This window comes from Pseudorca crassidens, chromosome 9 (genome assembly GCF_039906515.1).
Source record: "Pseudorca crassidens isolate mPseCra1 chromosome 9, mPseCra1.hap1, whole genome shotgun sequence".
NCBI lineage: Eukaryota > Metazoa > Chordata > Mammalia > Artiodactyla > Delphinidae > Pseudorca > Pseudorca crassidens.
The window spans coordinates 8,490,392-8,502,930 of record NC_090304.1 but is presented as its reverse complement, the minus strand read 5'-3'; the positions used below and the strand labels follow the sequence as shown (position 1 = coordinate 8,502,930).

Below are 12,539 nucleotides of genomic sequence, written 5' to 3'. Positions count from 1 at the left end.
GTGGGGCCGGCTCTGCAGCTGGAAGCCCGTTCTCTGTGGGGCCGGACTTCCCTGTCCTCTTTGGTCGGTGGGCTTCAGCCATTTCTCAGGTGCTTGTTGCCCTTCCTAGTTGCAGGTGGGCAACGTTACAGTATCTTGCATTTTTATGTCAACCTGGGGCCCCTTTCCTTTTAGCACCGTATCTGTGCACTGACTGGCTTCCTTGTTCTCTTCCTGCCTGCTTCCCTGTGTCCTCCCCTACTCGGCTTGGAGAGCTTGCTGCTCTTCCATCCATCCCAAGGGCCCTTCCTCAGTGATTCTTCCTGGGGCGCCTCTTAGCTGGGACAGGCATGTGAAGCACTTCCCACTGCGCTGGAATTCTGACTGCCAGTGTCTGGAAGGAAGGCTCTGACCTCCTGGACCCACCCCTGGAGGCGGACAGGGCTTTAGTTCTCTGCATCCTCTTTGCTGGGGTGACATGAATGATTTCTGAGCAGACACAGGTTCAGCGTCCCCTGTGGAGCTGCTGGATGGTGGGCAAAGACGCCAGGTGAGAGCTGAGGGGCTCTAGGTTGTGGTTGCTTTAGACCCTGCGAGTCAGAACATGCGTCTCGCCAGCCCCTTTTGCAGGGCTCGCTTTATGTTGACAGGAGCTGAAGGGGGACCCTGCTCTCCCTCCCTTGTCTAGCCTTTCCTGGCCTTTTTGTGTGGTGTCCAGTGATGCCTGGTTGCTGTGGGCACAGATTAGGCTGTGAGCTGTCTTGAGTTTCTGTGGTAGCTCCACTGCCCTGCCAAGGGTTTGATTGGGTGTCCCCCATTTTTGCGCCCCTGGATCCCAAAGGGACACAGTGGTCCCCTTGGCCCAGGAGGGCTACCTTAGCCCGAAGCTGTGCGTCTTGAGCCGCCTCTGAGACTGATGGGAAGCCAGTGGTTACAGGCCAGATCTTCAGGACCCGGTCTGAGAAAGCCCTTAGGAAGCCTAATAGCACCTCCAGCCATTGTGCTCCCACACCTGCTGGGTGCTGCAGCGTGCTGAAGGGGGGCAGGGTCGTAGACTTGTGGGTGGGTGGGAGAGTTTTGGATGTGAGTGAGCCGTCATGCTTGGACCACATCTTCCCCTTGTTCTCAGTGGAGCCACTAAGCTTAAATCTGGTCACCTTTCTGTGTCCCTCTCTTATCCCTAACCAAGTGAGAGGCCGAGGGGCCATTCTTTGTAGCAAAAGCAAGGCTCCTTGTGCTCCCGAAGAGCATTTTCTGTGTCTGAGGGTGTCTTGTCAGATCCTGAGTCCGGATGGGTGGAGGTCTGTCCTGATGTGCACACCGGGCGGGGTGGAGGGGTGGGGGGGTGGTTACAGTCATGGCAGATGATATAATGCACAGAATAGTGGGCTGGGAGGAGGCCTGGCTTGGAGGCCTGGCTTGGCCATTTACTATATGACCTTGAGCAAGTCATTTAGCCTCTCCGGGTCTCAGTTTTCACGATTGTAAAACGAAGGTGGCGATGTGGCAGGAAGAATAATGTCTTCCCCAAGATGTCCGTGCTGCCCTAATCCCTGGAACCTTGTGAATATGTTACCTTCATGGCAAAGGGGACTTTGCAGATGTGATTAAAATTAGGCATGTTGAAATGGGAGGTTATCCCCTGGGCCCAGTGTAATCACATGGGTCCTTAAGGTGGACGGGGAAGGCAGATACTTCGCATCTCAGAGATGCCACCTTGAGGACTCTGCCTGCCTTGGGGCTTTGAAGATGGAGAAAGTTGGCCATGCTCCAAGGAATGCAGTGGCCTCTAGAAGCTGGGAACAGCTCTCAGTTTACAGCCAGCAAGGACATGAGGACCTCAGCCCCAGAGCTGCAAGAAACTGAATTCTGCTAATAGAATCTGCATGAGTGGGAAGCAGATTCTCCCTCAGAGCCCCTGAAAGGGAACATAGCCTACAGATACCTTGATTTTAGTCTGATGAAACCATTCCAGACCTCTGACCTCTAAGACTGTAAAATTATACATTTGTATTGTTCTAAACCACTAAGCTTGTGGTGATTTGTTGTGACAGCAATAAGGAGACAACTGTGTCACTCTCCCGGTGCTGTGAGGCGCTCAGAGGAGAGCTGGCACCAGTGGCTGGATCCTCAACAGACTTGAGCTGAATTGCAACGTGAGGCATTTGCAGCAGGAAGGTGCCCCACGGAGCGTGGGTGGTGTGAGTCGGGGGGTGGCGGGGCTCTCCCTTTGCCGCCTCTGCCCCTCCTCTGCTTGCTTCCTGCCTTAGGTGGTGTGAACCCTGCAGGCAAGTATCCACCCAGCCAGTGGCCCTGAAGTACAGCCCCTGCTCAGCTTCATCAGCCTGGGTGCACCATCAGAGCCTCCCTAGACCGTGATTTTGGAGCTGGCAGCCTGTGGACCGTTGTGCATTCCTGCAGCGGCATCTCCAGAGGTCCCTTTCTGGGCTGGGCACGCCCCCACGCCTCCCACTTGGGCAGCTGCCTGACTCCCAAGCCTGTCTTGGGAAGGATCACTGGGGCCTCATCTTTGGTGCACCTTGAGCCTTTCTCCTGGCCATGACCCCCCTGTGAGGACTGTGGCTTTCCCAAGGCCCATACCATGTCCTGTTGCCTGGCCCCTTCCCCTGAGAGGTTGGGTGGGCCTGGAAGCCTTGTGGCTCTCTAGGGCCTCTGTGCCGTTCCATAAACTCCTCCTCTGTGGCTGAGGTTTCAAAGTCCCTGGGTCCTGGTACGGGGTCTCCTCTCCCTCCACCTGACAGAATCCTAGGGACAGGGGTGTGGGGTCTGGACACGTGCCAAGCCTGTGCAGAGGCATCTGTGCCTTGTCGGTTCTACGGAAAAAGTCCTGAGCTGCTGCCTGTCCCCTTTGTGACTATTTCCAACAGCAGCCTGAACCCAAGCACCAGTGCTGCATATTTCATTATAGGCTTCAGCAGGCAGGACCAGCAGTGCTGGACCATTTCTGGGTTTGCAAATTGGGAGGCAGAGACGTTTATCGTCCGGAGCTATGCTGGTGATTCCTGGCAAATGTGCTGTTGGGTTTTAGACGCTTCAGGATAGAGAATCAAAACCTGAAAATGGTAAAAAGTACCAGGAGAGATGGAATGAGGGTAAGAGAACAGTTATTAACTACTAAATAAATTGGCATGGAAAAGAGTGGGGCAAAAGTTGACCATCCTGGGCTGGATTAAGAGCCAAAGTTTCCCCCTGGGCATTTCCTTCCCATTCTGCCTGACAAGAGGGGGAGAGTGGGCAGCAGGTAGGAGGACCCTTCATTTACACACCCTGCATAGATTGAGGGTGCAGGTCTGTTCCTCAAGCCCCAGACCCTTGTGTGGGAGGGAGGCATTTACTTGGCGTTGGCAGCCTGCCTGCAGTCCAGCACTGGGCCACAGATGGATTCCTTCTCACTCTCCAGAGTGTGAGTTCTCTGTCCCCGCCATTAATCCCAATCCCAACTCCCCCTGAATGCCCCCCACCCCTCAGACTCCCTATCACAGTAAGGAGTGGGGGTAAGGGTGGAGTTGTCTTATAGTTATTTTAAAAATTTTGTAAAGCCAAATAGAAATCAAGTTTTTGTCATCAACTATCTTAGCTCATTTGGTAATACCAGTGCTACTGACTGAAGATCTGATTGGCAGTTACAGATTGCATTGTTAAAATTGGGAAAAGGAATGAACACTTTGGTAGGCATGGAATCCAAACAGGGTGGCCCTTTGCTTCCTTGAGTTTAGAAGCAACCCCAAGGCTCAGTGACCCAATAAATAATAATTTGTAATGCGGCTGGGACACAGACTTGGCATTTGTAGCGTTGCTGTGAGAGAGCCACTGTGGGCTGTGTGGTGAGCCTGGGCACCAAATGCCCCTGCTCCAGGGCTGGATGTAGTTGATAAAGACATTAGATCACATTCTGCTCCTGTATTGTCACGAACCGAGGGATTTGATTGGAGCTCTGGCACGGCCTTCTCAACTGCTAACAGACCACCTCACTTCATGAAAAAAGGCCCTCCATAGTGAAAAGCTGACAACCAGAGCCCCAGACTGTAACCTCTCTAAATAACAGCATCTTTAGCATCCAAGCCTTGCTACTTTTTAAGTTTTAGTTTTAGATAATTCACAATTTTAATAGAATACACAGAAAGATCCTGTCTACCTTTTACCCGCTTTTACCCTCTGGGTAACATCTTGCATTTGAAACTATAGTACAGAACATTCCAGGATACATATATATAATCAAGATAAAGAACATTTCCATCTCCATAAGGATTCTCTCCTATTTCCTTTTTACAATCACACCCACCTCCCTGCTGCCCCCTACTCCTCCCTAGCCCTTGGCAACCACTAATCTGTTTTCCATTCTTATCAACTCCTTTCTTAAAAAAACCCAAAAAACCAAACACCCTGATTTTCTCATAACCAGAAGGGCAGGGAGTCCAAAGTTAGGTCCTTGACCCCAAGGGACATGTTCTCCCTGTCGTAAGCGGGACACCAAAGCCCGCTCAGAACCGGGGCTCAGTGGAGAGGGGCGGTGAAGCCCAGGGCTCTGATATTAGCACGGTTCCTGGTCTTCTCCGCCAGGTGATCCTCAATCGCCTGCCACGAGTTCTGGAGCCCGCAGCAGGAATGTTGCCTTGCGTGATTTTAATTTCATCTTCCTGCTTATCTCAATAACACAATCCGCGCTTCAAACTCCAGTGAAAAGAAAACTGAAGTGGCCCCAGGAGACTCTTATCACCACCCGGCACCTTGGGAGCCTGGGAAGATGGAGCCGAGCGAGTGTGCGGGTGGAGGGTGGGTGGGGACTACCTTTCCTTTAACCTACTTCCGCGGCGGCCCCACCGGACTGTGTGCGCCCCTCAGGTGACGGCGCCTGAGGGTATTCCGTTGCTAGGGGCGTTACCAAGGAGGGGCCACGAGGAGGGGCTCTCTTCCGGGAGGAGGGCAACTGGTAACCCGGAAGCGGTCGGCAGTGCGGCGCTGTTTAAAGATGGCGGCGGAGGAACCTCAGCAGCAGAAGCAGGAGCCGCTTGGCAGCGACTCGGAAGGTACCGACCGGGGGAGGGCCGTCCGGCCTGGGCTAGCGGGGGCGATGCTGGATGGCCGGTTCCCGAGGAGAGGCCAGGGGTGGGGCGGCCGGTGGCGAAGCGCGCGGACGGCCCCTTCCTCCGCCACCTCCCCCCCTCCCCCTCACAATGGAAGGAGCCTCTGCGCGACCCCCGGCCGGGCGGGCGGGCGGGGCGGGCCCACGGCCTCGGCTCTTCTCCCTCGCTCGCTCCCGGGGCGGGGCCTAGGCCGCCCCGCCCAGCGCCCAGCCCCCTCCGTGCCGGGGCCGGGCGCCGGGCGCCGGGCTCCCGGGTCCCCGGCTCTCCCGCCCCGGTCCTTGCAGTCAGCCCCGGGCGTCCTCCGGGCCCGGCTGTCCGCCTTCTCCAGAGCCGACCGAGCCCGGAGGGGCGTCGAATTACGCCGGGCTGCGGAGCACAAAGGACTGGGTGGGCCGCTGGGGATGCTGCGGGCGGCCCGGGGTTGTGAGCGGCCGCAGGTGTGTGCCCCTGAGGGCAGCAGCCTTCGTTTCCGGTAGAGCCCCCTCTTCTGGCTTTGCAGCCTCATTCCGCCTGTCTAGGCATTGTTTTCTTAGACCCCTGAGGAGTTGGACCTTTCAGAACGATCCCATCCTCTTCTTTTCACCCCTGAGTTAGACGCGGGGACTGAGTAGGTCACTAGGGTGGGAGGGACAGCCCTGTTGTGGGGCAGCATAGGGGATGGGTGGAGGCCCAGCTGAGGATCCGGGATGCTCAAGCTCAGAAGGATTGGCCTTAAAAATCATTCCGCACCCACCTCCCATTCTAATCGCACAGTCGAGGGACTGAGCTTTCGGAGACCCAGCCCCCTAGAATGGACTTGTTCAGGATCATGTAAGTTAAGAAAGAGCCAGGGCCAGGATTCAGATCTCCTGGCTCCTCACCAGTGGCTGCTCAGAGCGGGGCCCACAGGGTGGACCTGCCCAGCTCACTGATGAGTATTTAACACTGTGCCTCTAAGGTCGCACCTCCTCATGACACTTCAGTGAAGGGGGAAGGTGGTGGTATTAGTCCCTATTCACAGCTGAGGATAAGCCTCTGCAGTGAGGTAGCAGAGGAGGGTTATTGTGGTGAAGAGTGCAGGCTTTGAAATTAGACAAACCTGGGTTTGACCACAGGTCTTAGACCTTGGGCAGATTTCTTCACCGGTCTGCATTTGTTTATCTGTAAAATGGGCACCATTAAGAATACCCAGGATGGCAGGTGGAGGAAGGGTGTGATTGAGCAAAGTGCAGGCTCACAGGAAGCTCTCATCCAGCCCAAGACTCTGCCTCCTCATCTTTCTTTCCTCAGGAGACCCTGCCTGGCTCCAGAGCATTCCCAGGCTACTGGGAAGTGATGTTAGAAGGCAGGGAAAGGGTTTGTTAGAGCTTTAAGAGTGTACCTTGGGGGTCGTCACCTTGGCCTCCTCACTTTAAAGATGAGAAAACTAAGGCCCAGGAAGGGAAGGGACTTTGCCAAGATCACACAGTTGGGGTGGAGCAGGGTGTGACGCAGGCTTCCAGATTCCAAGTCTGCTTTCCTCGCCTGCTCTTGTCCTCCGCCCAGGCTGCCTGGAGTGGGGATAGCCAGGGCCCACTGTAATCCTTGGCCTTCTTCCTTCTTCCAGGTGTTAACTGTCTTGCCTACGATGAAGCCATCATGGCTCAGCAGGACCGAATTCAGCAAGAGGTGAGGGGCTGTGGCCAGCGGCCCTACTTTGGGGATGCATAGGGTGGACCTGAGCCCCCTCCTCTCCAGGCTGAGCCGGGTACTAGATACCTTTATGGGGAGCGGTGGTCACTGTGCCACTGGGCTCAGCAGCTCTCATTTAGGTGTTGTGGCTGATAGGTGGGGGTCACTCCGTTCACCTATCAGAACATGATGGATTTCCTGCCCTCTGCAGATTGCTGTGCAGAACCCTCTGGTCTCAGAGCGGCTGGAGCTCTCTGTCCTATACAAAGAGTATGCTGAGGATGACAACATCTATCAACAGAAGATCAAGGTGGGAGCCTGGCTGAGGGGGCAGGGAGAGCTCTCGGGTAGGGACAGGGCGGGAGCGTGCCTGTTTTAGACCTGCTCCTCGCTGGGTCTGGCCTCAGAGAGGGTAGGATGTTGGGGGAGCCCTCTGGTTCACAAGCATGCAGACTCTGGAACCAAAAAGACCTCGATTCAAATCCTGACTGCCACACAGCAGCTGTATCCTCAGCTGCTCCTTCGATGTCTCTGAGCGTGGGGTCTCTGAGTTGTGGGGTCTTCATCTGTGAAATCAGGATGATGAAAGCATCTGCCTACAGGGTGGTTGTGAGGTTGAGGGAGATGATGCCTGTGGGGCCTGGTGCAGGCTGCGGAGAGCTGACGCTTTCAGTGCTCGCAGTGGGGCTGAGAGGGCTGGGGCCGGCTGCGGGATGAGGGTGGCAGCGGGGACACAGTCCTGCATCCTGCTTCCGGGATGTGTGGAGAGGTAGGCAGCAGTGGGGAAAAGGGGCCTACAGACCTTTGTGCAAGGCCCTGCTGCATCACTTACCAACAGGTAAGTCCTTTAACCACTCACTTCCTTCTCTTTGAGCTGGGAGTTTGAAACGTGACAGTATGTGTAAACTGTCTAATTGGCACAGCCTAAGGGTTTAGTATTTTTTATTTTTAAATTTTATTTACTTATTTATTTATTTTGGGCTGCGTTGGATCTTTGTTGCTGCGCACGGGCTTTCTCTAGTTGCGGCGAACGGGGGCTACTCTTCGTTGAGGTGCGTGGGCTTCTCATTGCGGTGGCTTCTCTTGTTGTGGAGTGTGGGCTCTAGGCAGGCGGGCTTCAGTAGTTGTGGCACGCGGGCTCAGTAGTTGTGGCTCGCGGGCTCTAGAGCGCAGGCTCAGTAGTTGTGGCGCACGGGCTTAGTTGCTCCATGGCATGTGGGATCTTCCCGGACCAGGGCTGGAACCCGTGTCCCCTGCATTGGCAGGCGGGTTCTTAACCACTGCACCACCAGGGATGTCCCAGGTTTAGTAAATATTACTCCTTCCCACTCTCCCCCAAAGATCAGAGATGCTTAGAACCTTCCACCTGAAAGGAGGGACCTTTGGGGTTAGCCATTTCAGGGGCCAGTCAGGCAACCCAGGTGACTGAAGGTGGCCGGGTCAGGGGGTGAACAGCCACGCCACAGCTCGGGTCAGCCAGTAGCAGGCAGTAGAAGCTCATGGGGCGGATGGGAGTGTCCATGCCTGTCACTCCATCGGTGCTTCCAAGACAAGCCAGAGGTTTTTTTGCTGTAAAATCTCCAGGCTCCTAATAGTCGGCAGCTTGTTCAGATTTAAACTGTGGGGGCCAGACAGTGCACACAGATCCGCTCTGTGTGGCCTGTGGTCTCCTCTGACTCCTTGCTCAGGGCGTTTATGGTTTACCCAAGAGGCCTGTAGAGAGAGGAAAGCACGGGCTCTGGGGCCCAGTAGACCTGGGTTTGAGTCCTGGCTTCACGCCTTCTGTGTGATCTTGGGCAGCACCCTGGGAGGAGGAGGAGGATGGGTACTAGCCCGCCGCAAAGGGCCTGGCAAAGAGTAAGTGCTCAGGACGATTCTGGTCGCTATTCTGGTAGCGGCAGTGATTTGGGCTCTTTGTACACATTTTGCCCCGTTCATTTAACATTTCTGAGCACATACTGTGGGCCAGGCACTGTTTTAGGTGCTGGAGATAGAGTGATGACTACAGCTGTCAACTCCCGCCCTCAAGGTGATGGTTCATAGTGGAAAGACAGCCATTAAATGAGAGGTAACCCTAGTGTATGTCAGAGGTGGTAGGTGCTGTGGAGAAAAGTGAAGCGGGACGAGGAGATCAGGAGTGGGAGGGGTTGTGGTTTTATTTTTTTAATTTTTATTTTTTATAAACTTATTTATTTATTTATTGCTGTGTTGGGTCTTTGTTGCTGTGCGCAAGCTTTCTCTAGTTGCTGCAAGTGGGGGCTACTCTTTGTTGCAGTACGTTTGCTTATCATTGTGGTGGCTTCTCTTGTTGCAGAGCATGGTCTCTAGGCATGTGGGCTTCAGTAGTTGTGGGCTTGGGCTCAGTAGTTGTGGCTCACGGGCGGGCTTAGTTGCTCCGCGGCATGTGGGAGCTTCCCGGACCAGGGCTCGAACCCACGTCGCCTGCATTGGCAGGCGGATTCTTAAGCGCTGCGCCACGAAGGAAGTCCCCGGGTTTGTGGTTTTAAATATGGGGGTGTGTGAGTAATGAACTGAGAGGCAAGGGAGCAAGCTGGCGTGGCCGGCTGGGCAGAGCTGGGTGGGGGCCAGTGTGGCTGGAGCAGAGCGGGTAGGAGCTGTGGGGGATGGAGCCGAGAAAGGACTCGGAGGGAGCTGAGTATTTAATGGGTTTCTCTGGTCGATGGTGGCCTGGGTGGGGATAGACTGAGCAGTGAGGTGGAGGCAGGGAGACCTGTACGGAGGCTTGTGCAATAAAACCGGCTGGAGATGGAGGGACGGCCAGGGCGGCTGAGTGGCCCAGGTGAGTAGCGGTTGGATGTGGGCACAGCCGAAAGGGTCTGCTGCTGGGTTGGATGGGGTGTGAGGGTGGAGTCGGCAGTGGCTGGGAGGTTTTGGCTCCGCAGCTGAAAGGTGGAGGGCGGGCAATTGAGGGGAGGCCGGGAGGAGGTCAGGAGCTGCCTGTTGGCTGGGTCGGTCTGAGGCGGTGGAGGCGATGCAGTTGGGTGTGAGTCGAAGTTGGAGTTGAGGGCCAAGAAGGGGGCGGGTGAAGAGTTACGTTTGAATCCCATGAGCCGTGAGGTCAGGAGAGCGAGTAGAGCTGACGCTGAAGCTGCCCCAGGCCTGAGCAGGTTGTGCTGTTCACAGGGCAGGGGCTGTGGACGGCCTGTGGCGTGGTTGTCTTCTGACAGGTGACACGTGGGCTCTTGAGGAGGGTGCACTGTGGTTTGGTGGCCCCGTGACCACCACAGGTTAGATGAGGAGGGGCAGCGGTGAGGTTGGAGGACATGGAGAGGGTGGGCCCGGCAGCACGTGAAGGGAGGACGCAAGTGGGGCGGGTGCATCACTGGCTGGTCTGGGGAGGAGTGGGTTCGACCTTAGGGCTTAGGAGGCCATCCGTGACCTTCACTAGAGTAAAAGCCTGCTGGGATGGAGTTCACAGCAGAAGAGAAATGGAGACAGTGGGCACACATGGCTTCACTAGAAGCCCTAGAGAAATTGGGTGGTAGCTGGAAAGGAGTTCACGGGAAGCAGAGCGTGTTTTTCGAAGGGAGAACTGGTCTTGGGTTTATATGCTGATGGGTCTAAACGTGTCGGGAGAGAGAAATTGATGATGCAGGAGGAGAATCCAAGAGAGGGGCGGCTCTGGTGGCCGCCTCAGACCCTCCGAGGACAGAGAGAGAGGCCGTGGGTGGGTGTGCTGCGGGGGCCGAGGGGCCTCAGTCGGAGAGGAAGCAGGGTCATCGGGAAGGTGACTCGGGGGGGCTTCAGGAGAACGGAGAAGGTATGAGATAGGAGAAGGGGAGGGGCCCAGGCCGGGGGAGTGAGGCCTGCTTGCCGGACAGCACTGAGGGCCAGACACACACACACACACACGCACGCACGCATGCACACACGCACACACACACCCTGCTCATAGGAGAGGTTCAGCAGGCGGAAGAAGTTCCATTGAGCTGAGGCGGAAACTGGAAAAGAGCAAACCAGGACCTGTGAGCGGGCGGGTGGAGACTAGATGGGGGTGAGGGAGGCCGTTTCCCACCCTGAGGCTGTGTGGTAGGGGCCTCAGGTGTGGCGCGACGCCCCATACCCTAACTTGCTTGCCCTGGAGCTCTCAGGGTTTGAAAGACTGTTCACTGGAAAAGCTGTGTCGGTCAGGGACCCATTCTCTTGCCTGTTTTTATGAAACAGCAGCCCTTCAGGCCCAGCAGCGTGGCATACCCATTGGCTGGTGACCACTTCGGTGACCCGTGCACCCAGTGTGTCCATGACTCAGTTTCCTGGGGCTTTGGGGGCTCTTGGCAGTGGGTTGCTAAGTGAGCCCCCACCCCAGAGTCAGCAGCCAAGGCTGCCAGGTGGCTGCTTGGAGCTCAGTTGCCACCCGCTCTGGTGTGACCTTTCTTGGGGGGGTTTCCTTGGCCCGCCATGGTTCTGGCCTGATGTTGACGGGCGCGGGGTGGGCTGGGGGCTGCCTCTCCGCAGGACCTCCACAAAAAGTACTCATACATCCGCAAGACCAGGCCTGATGGAAACTGCTTCTATCGAGCTTTCGGATTCTCCCACTTGGAGGCGCTGCTGGATGACAGGAAGGAATTGCAGCGGTGAGGAGGGTGGCCACTTGGGCACAATGGAAGCAGGTAGGGGAGGGTTCCGTGAAGGGCTTGTGGGCCCCCTCCTCCCTCTTGATGACTGGGAGGTGTGCTTCCACCTGAGGCCCAATGACGGGCTGGGCCTCTGCTTGGGGCTTCCGTCAGTGGCCAGTCCCCCACCCCTGGGCTGGTCTCTCTGGGCCCCTGCTCTGCTGGCCTAGGAGCTCATGCCAGCCTCTTTTTCCCTTCCATCCACAGGTTCAAGGCCGTGTCCGCCAAGAGCAAAGAGGACCTGGTGTCCCAGGGCTTCACTGAGTTCACAATCGAGGATTTCCATAACACGGTGAGCCCAGCCACCCGATCAGCCAGAGTGGAGGGGGGTGGCCTGGCTGTGGCAGGGTTGACCCATCTCCTCCCTCATCTTGCCCTCTGTCCCCCTCGGGTGGCAGTTCATGGACCTGATCGAGCAGGTGGAGAAGCAGACCTCAGTGGCCGACCTGCTGGCCTCCTTCAACGACCAGAGCACCTCGGACTACCTGGTGGTCTACCTGCGGCTGCTCACCTCGGGCTACCTGCAGCGCGAGAGCAAGTTCTTTGAGCACTTCATCGAGGGTGGCCGGACCGTCAAGGAGTTCTGCCAGCAGGTGCTGCCCCCTCCCCACTCCTCAGACTTGGGCTCTTCTTTTCTCTCGTGCCTCGGGTGGGGAGCCCCGGGCCGGGGTGGGGGGGACGGGGGAGGGGCGCCGAGACGCAGGCTGAGCCGCCCCTGTGCCTCAGGAGGTGGAGCCCATGTGCAAGGAGAGCGACCACATCCACATCATCGCCCTGGCCCAGGCGCTCAGCGTCTCCATCCAGGTGGAGTACATGGACCGCGGCGAGGGCGGCACCACCAACCCCCACATCTTCCCCGAGGGCTCCGAGCCCAAGGTCTACCTTCTCTACCGGCCTGGACACTACGATATCCTCTACAAATAGGGCCGGCCCCGGCCTGCCGCTGCCCTGCCTGCCCTCCCCTCTGCCAGGCGCTAGACATGTACAGAGGTTTTTTTTGTGGTTGTAAATGGTCATACTTCACTCCCCACCCCCTTCCCTGTCATACGACCTTCCGTGTTTTATTAAAGGGGACGCTGGTGGTGAGCCACGTGTGTGCGTGTCCCTGCTCTGCTGCTGCCCACCTGGCTGCTCTGTGTCTGGCTGCCCCCCTTCCCCTCAGGTGGGTTCC

General features: G+C 56.7%; 1 protein-coding gene across 1 annotated transcript; it reads left to right on the top strand.

Moving 5' to 3' along the window:
- Positions 1–4,879: 4,879 nt before the first annotated feature.
- Positions 4,880–12,454, top strand: OTUB1 (OTU deubiquitinase, ubiquitin aldehyde binding 1). Its single transcript, XM_067748612.1, has 7 exons — positions 4,880–5,027; positions 6,670–6,731; positions 6,946–7,044; positions 11,211–11,329; positions 11,576–11,660; positions 11,767–11,961; positions 12,095–12,454. Exons 1-7 carry the CDS (start codon positions 4,970–4,972, stop codon positions 12,290–12,292), a joined length of 816 nt encoding a protein of 271 aa, XP_067604713.1. The 5' UTR covers positions 4,880–4,969; the 3' UTR covers positions 12,293–12,454.
- The last annotated feature ends 85 nt before the right edge of the window (positions 12,455–12,539 follow it).

What these genes read in the sequence shown, in the direction of transcription:
- OTUB1 (XM_067748612.1), top strand. Translation starts at nt 4,970, where the DNA reads ATGGCGGCGGAGGAACCTCAGCAGCAGAAGCAGGAGCCGCTTGGCAGC. An exon ending in GCTTGGCAGCGACTCGGAAG is followed by an intron (nt 5,028 to 6,669) that starts GTACCGACCGGG and finishes TCCTTCTTCCAG; the next exon opens with GTGTTAACTGTCTTGCCTAC. An exon ending in GACAGGAAGGAATTGCAGCG is followed by an intron (nt 11,330 to 11,575) that starts GTGAGGAGGGTG and finishes TTCCATCCACAG; the next exon opens with GTTCAAGGCCGTGTCCGCCA.